The sequence below is a fragment of the Typopeltis vanoorti genome, chromosome 13, assembly GCF_054136105.1.
Source record: "Typopeltis vanoorti isolate ZY-2024b chromosome 13, IOZ_Tvanoo_1.0, whole genome shotgun sequence".
NCBI lineage: Eukaryota > Metazoa > Arthropoda > Arachnida > Uropygi > Thelyphonidae > Typopeltis > Typopeltis vanoorti.
In genome coordinates, this window is record NC_143561.1 from 106,452,084 (window position 1) to 106,473,412 (window position 21,329).

The following is a 21,329-nucleotide window of genomic DNA, read 5'->3' on the forward strand; positions in this document are numbered from 1 at the left end:
AAAATCTGACTTTCAATAATACATGTATATTAGTAAATTTTGACATCACCTCGCTATTTACCATTCCCTTAAATGACACCTTAACACACTTAAAGTATGTTTTTCCTTCAGATATATTTTTCTTTTGGCATCCATTCTGGTTATTTTTCTTGGAAGAACAAAATTTACAGAGGGAACTACTATGGATTCCCTCCCCTCTCACCACCTCTTGTCAATTTTTACATGGAAAATTTAGAAAAAAAGGCTGTAGACTCGCCCCCCTCTCAAACCTTCCATTTGGCTAAAATATATTGTGTTCTTGATTTGGCCTCATGATCCAAACACATTAATAGTCTACATCCAAGAATCCAGTTTACCATGAAGGAAAATAAGAATCATTTTACCCTTCCAATAGATCCTATGATCTTTGTTCCAGTAGAACCTCTCTTTCACCGGAACTCAACCACAATACCTTCCTATTTAGTGGCTACAGTGATTACAGAATTAAAAAAATAATCAGTTCTTCCCCTATTCCTCGACCATCTCTTCAGAAGGTTTTCTGAAATGCCATCATCATTCCCCTATGTCCATGGCATATCGGAAAAAATAGCCAGATCTTTACAAAAGTACAACCTCTACATAGCTTTTAAGCCCCACCAGAAACTTGCTATCCTTATCCAGTGGTGAGCTATGGAAATTTTAACAAAGGGCTCACATCGTCGAGCAAAAAAAAAAAAAAAAAAAAGCCTAACTTAGCCCTTATAATACTTGTATTGCAACTTTGTAGAGCTTCTGACAGATATATGATAATTTCTGTAGGATATCAATCATTAATGCTAGATCTTTTAAAAATTCTAAATTAAGAAGTTGGTTTAAAAAGCCCTTAGATTTATCGTTCGATGCAAAATGCTTGCATAAAGCTGGGTAATTTCTCCACAAAGCAAGAGCCGTTCGTAAACTGCAAGCTGCCCATCGTGGTCCAAACACACAGCTGATCTTTAAAATTTCGATACCAAGGTCTTTTGCAATCGTATTTAATTCTTGTTGATTTTTTGGTGATTGATGATAAAAAGCATATAATTTATCCATAAATATTTCAAAATGATTTATTTCTTTAATGTTTTTTATTGAATCGTCTAATTCTAAGTGTAAACTATGAGCGCAATGCCAAATCACAATGTTGGGAAATTTTTGTAGAAGTTTGATTGCAACACCTGATTTATTTCCTAACATTACGCTAGCTCCATCAGAACAAAATGGAATGAAATGATTTTTTATATAGTTATCAGAAAATCCATATGAATTTAAAGTAGCAATTGTAGTAGCATGTATACATTCCATGGTGGTATTTTCTAGTTCTACAAGATTATTAAACAAGGGGCTTGCAAATTTGAGAAAAATTTAACAGAGGGCTCGTGCGAGCCCCTTTATAGCTCACCACTGCCCTTATCTGTTCTACTAAAGATCATCTCCCTCCTTTCTCAGTGCCTGGAGCATATAAAGTACCCTGTTCCTGCAAGCTCACTTACTTTGGGCAGACAGGTAGATCAGCCACTATCTGTTTAGATGAACACAAATCTTACATCTGCAATGACGATTATGGTCAATCTGACATTGCAGACCATGTATTAGACACAACTCATGGGATCTTCTGGAAGAAAACCATGCTCCACCATAGTAAATTTAAAAAGAAAAGACTCTTTTTGGAATCTGCAGCAGCACTCAGAAATCAAATCAACCTAATCTAAACAAATATGGATGCATAAAACCTCCCAAAATTTGAGAAACAATAATTGTAAGGGATCCCAGTTTACATTCTAGGCTGCCTATAAATACTTTAGGGTGCACCACCTAGATAGGACTTTAGAGTCACCCATGTATTTCATTAAGTATTGTGTTGTCTTTGGTGTGTATTTGAAGTGTTATTTTACTCCCTGAAGATGTCTTAGTGACAGATGAAATATTGGTAGTATTAAAATCAGTTTTTAATCCTTTCCGAGTGTTTTCAATACTTTATTTAACCTCTAGCAAGTGTTAACATACGGAATTATGTGAGAAAATATTATACATATTATTGTATTAAAATTAAACTTATTATCTAAACACTTTAATTAATATGATTTTAATATAGTCTTTTGAACTGTAGCTGCAAACTTACAAACTGAGATTTTAAAAAAAAATATTTATTTACTAATGAAATTTACTCATGACCTGGGAAAATCATGCAGTTCACAAACAGGCCATGACCACACTTGGAGAAATTCTGCTTTAAACAACATACTATGTGGTCATAATGAAAAAAATATATTATCATTATTACCTGAAACCTTCATGGAGTTACTCATCGAGGGGAGGCTATACATCGCCCAAACCGGCTGTCATGCCTTCCCTCATACTCATTCACACCAGATGCACTCACTTACTGCTCTGTGAGAGAAAAATCTAGCTCTTAACTGCAAACAAACTTATCTTCTATGAATGTCCCTGTTCTCTCTTCCCACCTTCTATGTAATAAAAAATTTCATCTGACAATACAACACCCTTTCAGAAGTTTATAAAACTATCATATCACTCCTCTTTCTCCTGTTAATCATCTGTAGTCCACATACATACAATCTATCCTCATAATCTAAATTCCATAATCCTGATATAATCTTTTTTTAACTCTTCTTTGCATCATTTCTAGTTTTTTTATTCACTTGGAACTCAGGAGACTAAATCTGCACACAGTAGTCTAGTTGCAGTGTTATCAAGGCCTTGTAAATATGCAAAAATGGCTTATCTTTACATGTCAAAGGTTCGCCTTGGCATCAGTTATTTTCTGAGTTTTGCTATGTGACTTTTTGAACTTCAAATTCCTATCCACCATTATGCAAATATCCCTAGCCTCATTAGTTTATCATAATCCTGTTAATACACCATTCAAAATCTCATCACACCAAAGTGCATAACTTCATGCTTACTAACATTGAACTGATAGCTTTTCATTTGCCTAAATTTCCAGCCTATTCAAATCATTCTGTAAGTGCTAGATATCAGTAACATTTAGCATGAACATCTCCTGTTAGATACTTCCAAATTGTAGCATTACTGTATTAGTAGTACTATTAATATGATAGTAATACTGCTACTATATAATCCCATGTGTTTAGTGGTATATGCTGAGAAGCACTACATTAGTGTGTCTTGTAATCTCTATAAAATATAACTGGTTAAAATGGATTCTTTATTTTTGATTTTAGTTAGTAACTTCTTCACAGGAAGGACTTCTTAGTGCCTATCACAAACATTGGCTTCAGTACAGTAAAGGAATTGATTATCTGAATAAATTGTATATGTGAGTTGAAGTTTCATTTTTAGAAACTGTTTTTATATAGTAATGTTAGTGAAAGATGCTGTGAAATAAAATTTATAAGGATTACTTGTGTAAAGAAATCATTTTATTAAACAATTTTCACTCCTTACTCAGTTAATTACTAAGGATGTTTTATGAACATCCTTAGTAGTAATCCATTCCAGTTTTTTACTTAGGTATTAATATACATTAATGCACTTAAATAGAATATTAATAATTTTAATCATTTGAGCATATACCATCTAATTTCTTAGTATTAGGCTTTCATCTTTCAGTAATTTGATTGCACTAATGGGTTTGTTATTTAATTAATATATCAAGTTACTTTTCACCACCATCAAAATTGATATCAGAAACTCATTCTTGATGGTCCACCATATCTCACTGTTTCCAGTACTGCTCACTGAATTTGCTGTGCAGGCACACTCATTGTCCTCTTTTCCAGTGTATTGTACTTTTATTACTCTATTTATTCCTTTTTTTCTCTTGCTTGTGCAGCATCAAGGGAAGACATTTTCTTCCATTTCTCCCTGCTTTCTCCTCAGCCCTTGCTGTGAAAAATCCCCTCTTTAAATTTCAGGAAGAGAAAATGGTTTTGTGTCCCCTTCATTTTTATTTGAATTCAAATTTACTTCCATTATATTTTGTTGCCACAATATAGTATTGTCTGAAACTGGGTTATATGGTTGAGTTAATGGGATGAAAAACTTAAGTTTCTAGGAGAAAAAACCTGCTTGGCCATTCCAGAGAAGAGGTCAAAGAATGGCTTAGAAAAAGTTCCTCTAGTTAGTGGCTAGAATCAAACCTAGAATGGTTTTTCCTTTGCATGGTTTAGTACTATGGATGCAATTGGCATTTCCACAGGGCTCATGTTCATGACAACTGTAATATTTAATGGATATAAAGAAAATTTAACTATATACGAACTTGTATTAAGCTAACATTTCTGTATTTTGTTACACTTTGTCAATGCTTGAACAGTAAATTTTGTTGTTGATAGAAATTATCAACAACATTTGGTTTCAGAGAGGATAGAACATGATGAGGAGCACTGAAGTGGTATTGCTGATAATAGGAGAAATGTAACCATAAAATGCATAAGTTCCACAGCAAGATTGGTTGAGAGGAAATGCATTTAAGTCTCTTGGTAAGATAAAGGGCTAACAGGACAAAATATGTTGTTTACTGTTATAGGCTGGAAAGAAATGTAAATGCTATGCATTGGTGGATTAGCACAATAAGTGCTAGTTTGTGAATTATGTATTACGGGAAACTTGAGCTATCAGGACATAAATTAGAAAGAAGGAAATAGAATTGGTACAGCTACTCAGAGATAATTACCTGAAGGAGAGGACCTAGGGTTTGAGTGTGTTGGATATAGTGATAGCATCAGAAAGTGTCCATAAGAAAAGATAACCACTTTACATCTGATTAGAGGAGAATGATCATGCAGTTTGGAAATGGGAAGTTGCTGAACATGTGGAATTTTCAGTTATGAAGGGGAGGGGGTATATGTGGAACTCAAATCATGATATTTAGGAGGTGGCTTGGAACTGCTCATGGAAAATGGTTACGGGATGTTTGAGAGAAGCTGTATTAGACTACTTCTCTCAGCAGTTTCCAGGGTCAGTAAGTCATGTAGGAGTTGCATAAAAATTTTTACTGCCTAAATACTTTCACAGATATTTAATCAATGCAGTCCAAAACTGCCTGTGCCTTAGATATTTGTGAGTCTTTGGGTGGTAGAAATTTTCATCATCATAAGAGACTACCATCCTATTTATTGGAAGATGAAAGTGACTTGAAACATTCCATGTTTGGTCTCTAAAGGGATTCTGGATTATCTACCCCATACCCATGGAACTAAATGCATGATAGGTTTATATTGTTTTATGGGTGGAATTCACATAAAAAAAAAAAAAAGCATAAGCTTTTTTTGAAAAAATATAAAGAGAAATAAGTTGATTGGCAGGCACGTAAGCAGTATATACCCAGACAAGAAGGGTGACCAGCATGATAAGGAAGGAAAAATCAACTTATGAGAGCTTGTCTGCTTTTTATATATACGAAGTTAATAAGTTTCTTTCTTCCTCTCACTTTCTGTACATCCACATTTTTGGTTGAACACCCTCTCAAAAGAAATTCCAAATAGTTCTTTTGATGTAGCTTGAGTAAAAGAATAATTATGAAGCAAATTATAGACTAATCAGTATCTCAGTAGTGGTCGCTAGGTATTAGGAAAGTTGTAAAGGCAGAATTCAAAATGGGTGGATAGAAATATGATACTCTGTGAGAGGGACAACTACTGCTTGGTGAAGTGGAAGCCTCACTTTAATAATTTATCCTCTATAATAAAGTGATAGTTGAATTGGGTGAAGGAAATGACTGCACACTGTGATACTACTAGGCTTTGCAAAGGCATTTGACAGGATGAGCTGGTGATATGGATAAGAGAATGGCTGATAGGCATCAAAAAGGAGTATATGACAGTAGAATACAAAAAATGTACAGGACAAGTAGTGCACTTCAGTATTCTGTACTGATACCACTGCTGTTAATTTATTCATTATTGGTATAAAGCAGGGCTGTCCAACCTTTGATAATCTGAGGGCTGCATTTAAAAAAAAAAAAAAAAAAAAAAAAAAGATTTATCCGAGGGCCTCATCATAATGCGTATATGGTTGTGAGCAGCAGCCACACAACCTCAATAGCTGAACAAACAACGCTAATCGCGCACTCATGTTCCCTGTGAGTGGCCAGAGCATGTGCGTTGGAACAAAACAATATAAGAATGCTTCTTTGACACATCTAATATTTGAAAAACACTTGAGTATATAGTGGTGTGTTAACACACCATATAAAATTAACATCACGATTATCGATTAGCGATAGAATTAAAATATCTACTATGCATTCGATTCAAATTGCTATTTTATTTTTTTCGCTTGTGAAAATCAAAACCCACAGGTGGGCCCATAAAATCGCACCATGGCCTGCGAGTAGTGCTTTGGACAGCCCTGGTATAGAGAATTATTAGATAAGGAATATCCAGTTATGGGTCACCTAAAGTCAAGCAAGATAACTGGCAGGAGACCCAATCAGGCTTCTAACATAGTGTCTCCTTCACTTACCTGTAGTATGCCCCCATTAATGGGAATCCATAAGAACAAGGACAGGTTGGCAATTTGGGATTTAGTCAACCAAACTGTATTGGTTTAAACCAGAAACAAACACATTAGTGTAACATGATGATGAAATTTCATGCTATCTTGGGGCATTGTCCAGTTAAAGAAGACTGCCTACTGTTTTCTCCACACAACCAGGGCAAACAGTGAAAAGGCAGCTGATTGAATAAACTCGACATCAACAGAAACTCAAGATATTCACCTTCATAAGAAATGTCAATGGAAGAGAAGTGAAACTGTTAGCGTTGAAGAAAGCTAAAGCATCTAAATCATCTGAAAGTAACAAAGCCAGGCTTAATTTAAATGAATTTATAATAGAGAGAGAAATAAGATAGAAATTGTTGAAAGTTATGGTTTAGGGTCCAGAATCAGAAATGATGGGAAATGAAATTAAAAGGATAGTCAAGGGGGGGGAAATGATGTTATACCTGACAAAAATTATGAAAGATAGAAGTGTGAGTAAGGCCACGAAAGTTAGAATCATCAAAGCAATGGTATTTCCAGTAGTAATGTATGAATGTGAAAGCTGGTTTTATTAAGAAGAAAGATAGAAAGCAAATTGATTCATTTGAATTATGGGTGTGTAGGAGACTATTAAAAATCCCATGGACTACAAGAATGAATAAGGTTTTAGAGAATGTAAAGACAGACTGCTTCTTGGAGGCAATAATTGCTAAACGGAAGTTGATGTACTTTGGTCATGTTATGTGAGCTGATGAATCATTGGAAAAAGCAATTATGTTGGGGAAGATCGAGGAATGAGACCACAAAAGAGTTGGATGGACAACATAAAAGAACTTATCAATTTGAACTTACAATTACTGAAAGAAAGGACAAGAGGCTGAGTGGGATGGAGAGCCTTTGTTCACAGGATCACTAAGAGTCGAAAATGGCTGTGTGGCATATAACAACAACAACACAGACTGATTCAGAATTTTGAAGATTCTCATATAGACTGATTTTGCTTCATTTTTAAAATTCCCAGTTGCATCCTCCCTTCTCTGATCCAAGGACTAAATTATAAATATTTAATCTTTGTCTAATTTTCTCCTGTTTTGAAAGTTTTAATTTTCTCCATGCTTCTGATGCCAAATCCATTCATGTGCTCTTATACAAGTGTTCTCTAACATGAAACTTACTCCATACAACCAAAACTAGAAAATAATTCTCTCTGCCCAGCAGCAGGATGAAGCTTAGATTACTCTCATCCCTATAACAAACTGTGTGAATGCTGCTTTTTTTTTTGAAAAAAAAATATTTGAACAGAAGGAAAGTTTGTAGTAATGGTTCTTCACTCGCCCCATATCTTTTCAACCTATACTTGCCTTTAATTCATTAGTGATTTGAAATAGAAAAAAAAATAATTTAACATATGTGCTTCTATTTTGTTTTATAAGATCTTTTATTCTTCATATTGTATAGATGTAGTAAGTGTTTCTGTTGAGGAATATTTTCTACTTCTGGAAAAGAAGGTAGGATGATTAAGAAACTTTGAACTGAGATTTCAGAACAGAGAATATGATACTACAGTAATCTATAATATTTTAATTATAATACATTAATGATACTATAATTATAATAATACATAATAATAATAATATAACAGTTTCACCTACTCTCTTTAGTCTGTTGTGAGGATTGTGGAAAGATTTTTTTTTCTAGAAATACAGTTTTGTAATTATCAGTATGTGATTTTTGACCTGTTTATCATATTATATGTTCTAATTTTTTAAATCTAGTTGAGCTCAACACACAGCTTTACTTATTAAGTTTGAATTGTAAAAAAGTATATGAGAGTGAGTTATTATTAATTTATTATTTAATGACTTGGGTATGTATGTTTACTAATGAGTTTGAATATAATTACTGTAAATATTTGATTAAATTATTTATTTGGATATATTTGGAAGAATATGACTTCAGCTAGAATAATTAAGATAAGGCTTCTTTATATTGAATTGAGCACTTGAGTCCAAGATAACATGCAAAAATAGAACTGTCACCCTTCCCAAATGTGGGTCATCACCAGGTGTTTTATAAAGACAAAGTTCATTTCTGACTAACATAGTCTTCCTGTCTGTTTATAATACTGAGTTCTTAGTTTCACATTTTCAGGGGATGCTGAGACACTTGAAGGAAGACAGGATTCTAGTTATCTTTTTCTCAGGAAAATGGAAATTTTGTTATTCTGATATTGTTTTAGGAGGGGGTTTTCCTAATTCTCCCCTCTCCTCAAAAAAAAAGATTCTTGTCAAAATTCTGGAACATAAAAATCTATGTGAAACTGGAAACTGATTAAAATTAATTATTTACAAACTGATATTTTGCCGGATCAAGCTAGCATTATCAGAGGCACTTCAACAGTACAGGTACATGCATGCAGAACAATATTGGTGCTCTTCGCACTGATTCCTGTTGTTAATACTGACAGGAAAATATGGCAGTGCATCAAAATCTATGCAAGATCACACCATTAGTTTTGTTGCAGTTAACCTGGTTCAGTAGAACTTGTACTGTATTCAGAGACAGTCTTTGTTTTAAACTGGGATTTGTGAAGTAGCCTGGCTTTTTTACATCTGATGAAATGGTTTCTTCCAAGGCATGTTGTGCTAGTTTGCTTTTTGGTTGTCCATACTGAAAGTCTTATGTTCGTTTATTCTGACCAAGGTAGCCCATTGTCTTCGTACTGAGTTCCACACTGAAAGGGGATTCTGTAGACAGGAAGGAGAGGAGAAGGATCCTGGCAATCATTGGTTTGTTTTAGGAAGGTGGAAACTTTAGTCAGATGGTTTTATACTGTTCTGATTCTGTATTGTAGGAGGACAGCCCAGTTTATCTGTTGTATCATTGATTTAGTTTAAAGATATGGAATATGTATAGTCTGGTTGGGGGAAATGGGGATTGCTGCCTTTCTTAAGGAGCAACAATCCTCATTGTTGAGAGTTTTTTCTGTTGTATCCATTTTGTTGGAATGATGCATGCAAAGTTTGTTTCAGTACATTAGTGGTCATGAGTCCAAAATGCACTCTGCTCTGGAAGCAGAGTGCGCGCGTGCGTGTGCGCATGCACAAACACCACACTTAGAGTTGACTGAACATATGATAGATTCATCTAACCAAAATTTTAAGTAAAGTGTTTAATTTTGCAATTGCTCTAGAAAAAATTCCACGTGTGCTCAGATAATAGCAAACATCAAATTCACCATCAAAAACCTACCATCAATTGAAGCAGACATCATTAGGTTAGAAACTGCATTTGTTAAAAATGTAAGCCTTCATTACCAATATCTGTAAAGGAGAAGAAAAAACGCTGAAAAATTTAAAACTAAACCAAAACATAATAATAGTGACAGCAGAAAAGGTCAGTGCCACAGTTATCCTGAACACAGATGATATAATAATAAATTAAAAGAATTGTTATTGGATACATAAACTTATATGCATATAGTAAAGAACCCTACAGTATCAATAAAGAATAAAACTCTAAGTCTGTTAGATCACATTACAAATTGACCAACTCAAACTAATTCCAAATTGATTTTTTTTTTAATCTGCATGTGCGAAGACTATATAGGTTATCCACAAACCTGGAGATCCATTGCACCTGATTGGATGCATAAATTGTCTTACCTGTAAACTGGCTAAGCAGTTGTATCCAAACTCAATAAGCATGTCAGCAAGGCATCGTCTTACAACAACAAAAAAAAACGTGCAACACATTTAAAACCACTATATGAACCTTTGATTTGAAAAATGTTACATGCACCAGTTCTTTCCAAAGTTTATCCTGTTGACATTTGCAATTTTAACTGGAACAGCCAGCTCTTGAAACAAATTGAAAGTGTGGCATCTTTCATCCCCATTGCCAACATAATCATGGAATTGTTTGAATCTTTGGCACTTAATTCACTTCCCCCAAGACCAAAGTATAGTTGAAGTATATAGATGACATCTTTGTCATTTGGCTGCATGATCCACAGGCTCTTTCTAACTTTTTTTACATTTCCAAAATAGCATCTCTTCAATAATATTGCTTCTTCTCTTCTTTTTCTTGTGCTTTTACTCCCTTGATCCTCATGCCTCTTACCAACAGTAAGAGGAATATCCTAGGAAGAGAATGCTATATCAATAAACCTTTCATTACCCAAGAAGTATAGCTCCGTGATCAGTGTAGAAGATTAAGATCAGTTCAGGACCTTGAGAACAACAGATTGAAAGGGAGACAAAACCTAACACACACACACACACACACACACACACACACACACACACACACACACAAAAGTGTTATTCAGAGAATGCAAAGAAATTGAGGATGATTGTAAAAGAATCAAATATATACAAAAGCATACTCAGTAATTAGGAAATTTAACAACTCATAAAAGCTGGATAACTGAGGATGAGGATGGAAATAAAATTACTGATCATGAAAGATATTGAACAGATATGGAAAGAGATATTTTAAGATCCAAACAGGAAAAGCAGCAGGAATTGGCAATATCCCATCAGAACTGCTTAAAGAAAGGGAAACCCTACTCAAGAGACCAAACATGGAAATTTTTTCAAGCCACTTCAGGCCTCCATTATATGCATGACATTGGTCTCGCCAGCCAACGAAATTCATCTCCTACCTAAGGACAATCATGAACATCCATGCTCACAGTGGGATTCAAACCCCATGATTTGTTGGTTGGTAAGTGGGTATATTAACTGCTTGGCTAACCAAGCTAGCAAATGATTAGGAGATAGGGATGTACACCATATTATAATTCAAAAATAACAAATTAATATCTCAGGAATTTCAGGATTTCTATTCATAAAAACATGTACATACTGATAGTTTTTTTACATAAATAGTCACAACTGTTACCCAACCAACCTTATTGGGCTTAATGAGATTCCTTAGAGCAGAGGTCGGCAATGCAGTGAATTTTTAGTGCTCCCTCAAAGAAATTATTGTAAACTGCTTTGGAGCTCGTACCGGTAATTTTGCAGCATAGATCGCAGTATATCTGAGAGATGCATTCATTACTAGTATGTGCTGAAATGCAAGAAAACAAAGAAAAAACACTGCAAATATAATACATGATGGTACAATTTAAGTGAATATTGAATCCAACATTATTTCATAGCTGAATAGAAACTACAAGAGTTTCATGCCGAATATGTAGAAACTAAAAGTTTCAGCGAATGCAAGCATAAGTAGTGCCTTATGGGCAACTCGTAGTAAAGGTAGAGCAAGCTCCAGACCTCTTTCCTTAGTATTTTCCATAAATGTAAAGTACATCTTGCAGAGGTCAGCAACCTTTTTTAATATGAAGAGCGCAATATAAAATTTGAAAATTAAGGAGGGGTCATGACAGAGGCATTTTTTCTCTCATTTCAGGCCTAGAAATTCTATGATTAGTTGTTTTTAAGAAAAATGAGATTTCAAATTTTAACATTATTTTATTTATCTCGCTTTTACAGCATTTTTTTTTGTATTTGTATTTGTTTATTATGCAATAATAGTGTGGCTATTTCTAAAAAAAAAAGTAATGTAGAAAGACATTTCAAAATCATTCATGCCAATTGTAATTTTAAGTTTAATTATTTAAATCAGGAGGAGTCGGCAACGCAGCGCCTACGAGCATCATGACGCCTGCAGTATTGCGCCCTTCATATTAAAAAGGTTGCCGACCACTGCCTTAGAGTAATAGAACAGGGCTATTTGCTTCAGTGAAACAGCATATTTCACTGAACCCAAATCTCCAGCTACACTTTTTTTTTTTTTAGCTGATAACTGCAACACCCATAAAATAGATAAAATATGGTCTATCTTTTTCCTACCAACACATGCAGAAGTCATAGCAAAAATATTTAATCACTTGAATTGTGTTCAGAATTTGGCTATAGCCAAAGAGGTCACAGAACAATATTGTGTATACACTAGTGAGGAAGAAAGAAGGAATTGGCTTATGCTTTTCTTGAGTATATAAAGGTAGTAATCTGTGGGCAGAATGGTATGAGGAGGCTGTTCCAAAGAACAGAAGATGGAATGAAAGAGGATAAGAGGTTAGTTCATTAATTTTGAAGTTCAAATGTGATCATAAAATGGATGTTGACAGCAACCGCTTGTGTTTTTACATGTTTAGAGTAAGGTGAAGGAATGGTAGTGATCAATTTGCCTACAAAAATACCATACCAATAGAAAATGGTACATGTAGAAAAGAATCTATGAAAGTGATTAGGAGTTTGAGAGAAAGAGGTAGGGGGGGGGGTCATCTGTTAGGTAGATTGCCTTCTCCTGGATAACAAGTATTCCAAGGAAGATGTTTAGTGTCTCACGCAAACATGAGAATAGTTTCCTTTTTTTGGGATTTATGTAGTGTTAGGAGTTGTAGTCTTGGTCAATAGCTGTGAGACTGCTATTGACCAAGATCCACCTGATCTTGGTCAATAGCAGTCTCACAGATCTTTCTTGGCTCGCTAAAGGTAGATAAGATTGTCTAGGAGATTTTCTATGAAATGAGAGTTAAAGAATTTATATCAATCATCACTAATTAATATTGGTAATCTTACAGGTAGCAAAGGTTCTAGCAAAGAAGAACCATTGTTGATTCTTTCCCTTTTTGAGAGGGTTGAGGTAAGAGCAGTTGGATGATAATTTGATGACATTTTTAGATAGGATATAATGCTGCTACTGTGTGGTGGATATCTGTAGATAAGCATGATGTATGTTACTCCTGGAGCTTCTGTCTTAAGCATAATTTGAGGGATACTATCTGAAAAAATGAAAAGACTTATTGGTGTTGATTAATGAGGGTTTTTCTTGATTGGCTATGCAACATTTGTAGGAGAAAACTAATGCCAAGGCAGTCATCCTTACACTTGAAGGATATTACAATGGTGCCATTCAGTTGAGAGGGAGAGATGGAAGGGAAGAAGTTGTTTCCAGTAGCCTTACTGAGGGGATCAGAAGGCTCTGTTGCCATTTGAACAGGAGGCAAAATTTCTGCATTTTTTTTTTTTTATTATATTATTATTTTTTTAAAACAGAGGTTGCAAATTGTATAGGCTGAATACAAAGCTCTCAAGGTTTTGACTGACCTTAACTCAGTCCATTTCATTTGAAATATGCTGATTGCTTTGGCACACTGGTTGAAGAATCATTGTTTGGACTGGAGTCAGGATACTTTTTTTTTAGATTTGAGGGGGGGGGGGGGTGAAGATCCTCATTCCAGAATAATTATGGTAATTTCAGTTGCCAATGTTGTAGTACCGAAGGACATATGGCTGAGATTGGCTAGAAGGTTGAGCTGTACAAAAGGATAAGGTTATGGTCAGAGTTACCAAGAGGAGATGTGACATCTGAAGTATATTTGGAGGGAGGGAGGGATTGTTAAGAAAGGTCAATAGTATATATTAATGATGTCAAATGAACTAGATAATGATGATTATTATCTGGTATTCTGTTTGATAGATTGACAAATTCTTTGTGTTAGAACATTGTCAACATCATATATTATTTTATTTTGGCATCTCTTCTATCGTGATCAGTTCAGTTAAATTAAGGACCTAGTTTCCAACTTACTGTTCAGAACTGGACTAGTAAATTAACCTCCAAAAATAAATAACCAGCAAAGTTGGAGTGGATTTCTATATTAGAAGAGCAGCAAATGAAATGAAATGTAAAGAATTCTGGGCTCTCTCTCTCTCTGACATGGAAATTTTTTTTTATCTCGTGCCCCCCCCCCTCCCCAATACTATAGAGGTCCAAAGACTTATGATGTTGCCATAAGAAGTGGTTAGATGAAAGAAAGGAACTTATGTTTTATTTTTTTGAAAATCTGAAGGTTGTAGTTATTTGGAAAGACTGTTCCAAAAAGCAGAGCTATAGGAAAGGAAGGCAGAAGATGAGAAGTTGATTCAATGAGTGGAGTTGAACTCTAAATGGGTGTTGACTTGCAGTTGCTCTTGTTCATATGAGTACAGGAAAATGGAGGGATTGTAGCGGTCAGGGAAGTAGTGTCCATGAAAATACCTGCAGAAGAAACACATAATGCAGGAACAGAATGTCTGTGGAAGAGTGACTGGAGGGGGACAGTAATACAGAAGCAAGCAGTTAAGTGAATTGCTTGCTTCTGTATATAATTAAGTATCAGATTCTGAGGAAAATTTTAGGTACACCACCCTAAATGTGGGGACAGTATTCTTATTCTAAGGTTATGTGGATTTGAGCTTTATAAAGTATTGAGTTGAGCAGGAGAGAAGTACTGTGTGGACCATTCTATTGCATAAAGTGAATGCAATTCACTTTATGCAATAGAATGGTCATAGAATGGAGATAAACTATCAGCCAGTTTGTATTTCTTCTGTAGTTAGGGTTTTGGAGAAATTGGTAACAATGCATATATAGAACTGGGCAGATGAGGGTAATATTATTTATGCAGACCAGCATAGATTTGTTAAAGATTGTTCTTGTTTTACTATTCCTGGCTACCTTTTACAATAATGAAACAGGAGCAGTAGATAAGGGTGTCATACACTGTCAATTTTTTTTATTATTATTTTTACTTTTTCGTATACATTTGACAGAGTGCCACGTGACATGTTGGGATATAAGTCGCAACATATGGGTTTGGATATCTAGTTAGTGGATTGAATTCATAACTGGCTTTCTGACAATTATCAGAGTTGTATATTGGAGAGTAGTATCTGGGAGTAGGAAGGTTATAAGCAGAGTTCAACAGGGTTCAGAACTGGGACCATTATTATTTTAATCTTTGTGTCAGTGATATTGTCAACAGACTACAGGAAGAGGTTCACTTGTTTGCAAATGATGCGAAAGTTGGGAGGGTTATTAGTAATAGTGCTGAGGTTCTAGGTTTTTAAGAGGATTTGAATAAGCTGGAAACATAGACAGTTGAAAGAGGATGTCAGTGTATTGCAACCTAATGTAAAGTTTTAAAATTTGGGATCCCTGGTGAGATGCTTCATGCTCATTTGGTGGAGTTATAGTGGAAGCAAGGGATCATAGGGGGATTTTAGATAGAAAATTGGTTCAGAGGACCTACTGTGTAGGTTGCAAAGTTATCTTGGAGAATTGCTGCAGTATCAAGGAGGTTATCAACCATGAGAGATAAAAGTGTAGTGGTCCCATTGTATAAAGCTTTGATCAGACCAAATCTGGATTTTTGTGCTCATTCTGGTCACTTTGATTGAAGGAATGAAGTAACCTTGAAAGGATGCAGAGACAGATAACAAAAATGATATCAGGACAATATGATGTTGATTATAAGGATAGACTGAAGGCATGCTGACTGCAGAGTTTGGTGGAAGAAGACAAAGGAGGGGGGATATGATTGAGACACTTAAGCTATTGATGGGTTATCAATATTAACAATGAGTAGATAAGAGAGGGAAGGAACAAGGACAAGGGGTCACCTGTAGAAGTTACAAAAGGAATTAATGATTAAAATGGTAAGAAGTTTTTTTATGCGGAATGTATTGCCTTAGAGGGTGGTGAAAGTGCAAATGGTGGATGAGTTTAAGAAGTGATACAATAGACTTTCTATTGCCTAATGTTGACACTCCTACGATGAGTGTTGCGACTTCATGGATGTCAGGAAGATAATAATGATCTGATTTAGTCTTATTTACCATACTAGTCACCCTTCTTCCCTGTGCTTTATTTATATTGCTCATTGCTTTTTTGGTGTTCCTGCTTTATATTGCTTCTCATCCATTGTTTAATCCTTATCCTCTTGAAACAATCCCTGACCACTCCTTTGTATCTTCTTTATGCCATGGTGCTGCCACCAGAGTTTATCATAATCACTAGCTTTATAATCCCACATAAACCCTTTCTTGACTGAGAACTCCATGTTGAGCAACCTCCCAGATCCTACACCCTCATAAACCTCTGGTCTCCTCTATCACATGCTGTTTCAGGTAATTATCCCTTATTAACTGTATAAATTCCATTTTTGTCTTGTCATATGCCCTTTGCTCCTTCCAATCTGTTTCCATAGTTGAATTTTCTTATAATAATATGTTGACCTGCCCTCATTGTGCTGGTCTGCCAATGCATGGCATTCACATTTTCTTCTGAACCCCCAAGTCTATAGCAGCAACCAACAATGTATTTTGTGCTATTGACCTCAATTCATGTACATGCATTTCAGCACACCTTGGGTCCACAGTTACCATATAATGAGTTAGCACATAATAAGGATCTCTATTTAAACTTTTTTATCTTGAAAAAGTGTATGATAAAAATACTAGGGGAAAATCTGTTTATTTACAACACTAAATTGAAGGATGTATGGTAAGATGGTTGATTTTAAATCAGATGTATGGCAGGATTATGCACACTAACTTGTTTATAATCTGTATGGATTCATCTATCTACATTAAGGAAAATATTAAACTCAGAATTCAAATAAGAGATATTAAGCTTAATTCTTTATTGTGTGTGCTTATCAGTATCTTCTTAAGCACAGTTGCTCATGTTAAACATTTAATGGAATGAAACAGCACAAATAATGAATTAAATAACATTTAATACTTCTAGTTATTTCTTCTATTCTAGAGACATCTTGATATGGTATATTTATATATTTAAGTCTATTCATTTGAATAGTAGAATAGAACAGAATTCACAGTTGAATAGACTTATTCAACTGTGAATAGACTTATAAGTATAGATCCCTTAATAGGAAGAGCATCCCTTGTGGGTACCAGTTGATGGAAGCCTTGGCTATTTTTTCACTACTACCCACAAAATGTAAATATATAGTACATTAGTATTGTAAGTGGACTAACAGGTTTTTAACTTTTTTTTTTCCTTTATTATATTTTATGTAAATCCAGAAATCCTGCTGTAGAGACTAAAATGAACTTTGCAAGCCACTTCAGGCCTCTAATTAGAAGTGTAATGTCACACTAAATGATGAACTTCATGTCCCACCTAAATACACTTGCAAACACCCATCCCCAAAGCAGGATTTGAACCTGCAGTCTGTTGGTTGGAGAGTAGGTATACTAACCACTCGGCTTATTACAGATGTCTAAGAATTACAATTTAGGTTGGTTTTTAAGACTAGCTGCAAATTACTAAAAAAAAAAACATGTAAACCTGCTGCAAATTGTCTTCCATTTGATTTTGTGGGTGGTGTCTGAAGCATATTTCACTAGATTAGATTATATATATATATATATATATATATATATACCGGGTGATCCAAAAGTCACAGAAAAAGTAAAAATTCAATAATTCGAAAAGTATAGACAGTAGCATGGTGTGGTTTTTCACAGAAAGACATGGAATTTTTTTTAATAACGAAAAATTTTATTGCCAGAATAGTTACATTTGTCATTGACAGGTGGCGCTCTAGCAGTCCTGGAGCTGCTACCTGTCACTATTTAAACCGCGAGGTACGTAAATTTCAGATGTAGTGATACTGAAGTTAAACTTTCAGCATTTAACATTTATTACTGAAGTTAAACGTTCTGCCAAGGTGAGGCATGTTACCGTTACGAGAAAAAGCACTTTTAGTTAAGCTGTATTATCAGAACTCCGAATCTGCAAGTGTGGCTTTGTACACCAATTGTTTGATACGGGGTAGGTATTAGAAGTGGAAAGGGACCGATGTCTTGTTCCTCACTGATAGCTATGATGAAAAGGTTTGAGGACACTGGAGTTTGGAAGCATGTGCAAGAAGCAGGAGACCCAAAAAAACTATTGCAGTTGTGCATGAGGTCGAACACGAGACCGACACACAATCGGCAGCTTCCACACATAGGGAATGCAGTGCACTTGAGATTTCAAGACGAACTGGCATTTCGTATGGGACTGTGTGGCGATCACTCAGGATCATCCTCAAGCGGTATCCTTACAAAATCCAACACGTACAGGAACCATCCGATTTCGAGAGACGTGATGATTTGCAAATTGGGCTTTTCAACAGATGGAAAACAATGCGGACTGGCTGCCAAATGTCCTGTGGACTGACGAGGCGCACTTTTCGCTTAATGGAAGTGTAAATGCACAACTGCCGCATCTGGGCGAGAGAGAGAACCCACACGCGATTGTGAAAACCCCTTTGCATCAGCCAAAGGTGACAGCATGGTGTGGGTTCACTGCGTCATTAATTATAGGCCACTTTTCTTTGAGGAAGTCACAGGCGAGCATTATACAGCGCTTTTAAGAGACAGCATCATTCCCTCCTTGCAAGAGAGGCAAGCGCTCCATAGTGTAACATTCATGCAGGATGGAGCACCTCCGCACATCACAGGTCCTGTCCAGCATCTGCTGCAATCGACATTTGGCAATGACCATGTCCTCAGTCGCTCTTTCCCGCACGAATGGCCACCAAGATCTCCAGACCTTATGCCTTGTGACTTTTGGTTATGGGGCTACTTGAAGTCACAGGTGGACAGAGGTTGGCAACATGGCCAATGGACGTCATTGGCCATGTTGAAAGAAGCTATTCGCCATCATGTGACAGGAATTACAGTTGAAACCCTCTTCGATGCTGTGCAGGGTGTTGTGCCACGTCTGACGTCCATTCTCATGAATGAGGCTGTTACATTGAACATTTGTAATCCTAGCTGCGTTGCGAACTGTGCTGTACCACTGCACAAACTACTGACACAACTCAATTGAAAGGATAGCCAAATGGAGACAGAAAGCTGCAGGCAAACGGATTCCTCTGTTTCGTTTAAAGCACAGTCATGGCAGAAAATGTGGTTTCAAAAACGTGGTGAAAAAATCTCATTGCTATTTCATGTAAATTTGGATATTCATTTTTCATTCTTATCCAGAATTTCAAATTACTCTAAGAATTAAATGTACTTTCCAGTCCTTTGTCTGATAATTCAATAAGTTGAAGGGTTTCTTCATGGGAAAGGGCTGTCTTTTGTGTTCAACAAAGGGGTTCACAATCCTCCTATTTTGCCTCGGGAATCCTCATTTTCAGGATAATACTTTTCAAACGACATCATCTTCAAGGGCTGCATAATATCTAAAACTGAATTCTGTGAACAGAAATCATCTGCTGCCTTAATATAATCTAAGTATAACTCAAACATTTCATCATATCTTTCTTTCTGTACTCATATTAAGTCAGAGTGAGTTTATTTTTGAATGATTCGATCTTGTTCCAAGCATTAAATATTGTTATATCTGAACCAACCTTGAAGTTTTAAATTCAACTTATGTAAGAAAATATGTCGCTGAGATATGCCAGCAGGATTATCTATTTCTTATCCTAGAAATAATGAGACAGGTCACTTTTCTTATCAGTTAGAAACAGCTCAACTTCCTTTCGGTGTTCATATAACCTCTTGAGAACTTTACTGCGGGACAGCCAACATACTTCCAAATGGAAAAGATTTTGATGATCAGAGCCCATTGCATTGCACAATGCTTTTAACAGTCTTGTATTTAAAGCACTGTTTTTTATATAATTAATAATTTTAACAGATTGAAACAGGACTTCATTAAGATCAGGTGCCATTTTTATGGAGGCCAGGTTTTACGTATGAATGTACCAATGCTTTTGACAGGCACCGGCATCAGTACAAATGTTGAAAAGATTTCATGGTTGAAGCTTGGGAAGTAATTTTCTTTTCTATTTTAAATGCATCTCTTTTACTCATAAAGAATTCAATGGGTTTATTGACTAGGTCAGAATGTTTTGTGTTGAGATGTCGGTTAAGTTGCAATGACTTCATAGCTTCATTTCCCAGAACAGTAGCACAACTTACAAATTGAGGTTTAGGCAATTGGTTAGTGTGAGGGTATTGTATAAAACCAAATTTTAAATAGCTGTCCATGTACTTACTAGTGAATGCAGACTTTTTCATTTGTATGCTGGTAGTTTCTCCCTCCTTTTGTACATCCTGGAGATCACTCTGTAGGCTTCAGGTGATGAAGCCTACAGAGTCTCTACCTTGTCTCTAATTCATATTAAAATTTAAATTTGTAGGCCTATTACTTTTAAAAAAAATCACAGCACTCAGGTTTCGAAACAAGCACATACACTGCAATGTGAACTTGGAAAGAAACGTCGTCATCATCAAATTCCTGACATGTACCCTCAAGGGGTGTACAGGAAATGATAATGCTACATGAAAAATTTACATCATTACTAACTTCCTATCTACAATTTTCCTACAAATCAGTCTGTTCAAGACTGATTTGGAGGAAAATTGCAAGACTCCGATATTATCAGATCTTATATTTCTATGGTCTAAGGCACATTGTACCGTATCAATCCACCTATATCTTGGTCTTCCTCTGGGTCATTTTCCTGCCAACCTGTCAGAGAACACTAGTTTTGCTAATCTTTCCTCGCCCATTCTGTTTAAGTGACCATACCACCTGAGATTAGTTCTGCTAACGCATTTCTGGATGTTGACAATGTCAAGTTCTTTCCTAATATCCTCGTTTTTAATATGATATTGCTATTGATGCCATCTGTTCACACACTATAATCTTTCTCAGGACTCTAATATCTGCAGTCTCTGGTCTTTGGTCAAGTGTTTTACTTCTGACCCAGCTCTCGGATCCATAAGTTGAAACTGGTTTGAACACTTGTATACAGCTAATTTAGTGTTCCGAATAATTTCTCTGTTATTCCATTTATTCAACTGACTTCCTACCATACCAGCTTTGTTGATTCTTTGTCTATTTCCATATTTAATTTACGATCTTCACTAAAAATCGTGCCTAAGTAGCTGAAATGTTTTACTTGTTCCACAGGTTCTCCATTCACAACACAGTTGACATTTTCAACGATTCTACCTATTTTCATTGTCTTTGTC

The 21,329-nt window shown here is 35.6% G+C and overlaps 1 protein-coding gene across 2 annotated transcripts in view; it reads left to right on the forward strand.

The window, feature by feature from the left end:
- The window catches only part of Cul2 (cullin 2), a 427,362-nt gene that overhangs the window by 122,218 nt on the left and 283,815 nt on the right, over positions 1–21,329 (forward strand). Inside the window, exon 6 of one of the 2 annotated variants that reach the window (XM_090403159.1) lies at positions 3,222–3,316. The exons of the other annotated variant lie outside the window; for it this stretch is intronic. Coding sequence (XP_090259285.1) covers positions 3,222–3,316 — 95 coding nt within the window. The remainder of the gene's footprint in view (positions 1–3,221; positions 3,317–21,329) is intronic. 2 annotated transcript variants of the gene reach the window in all.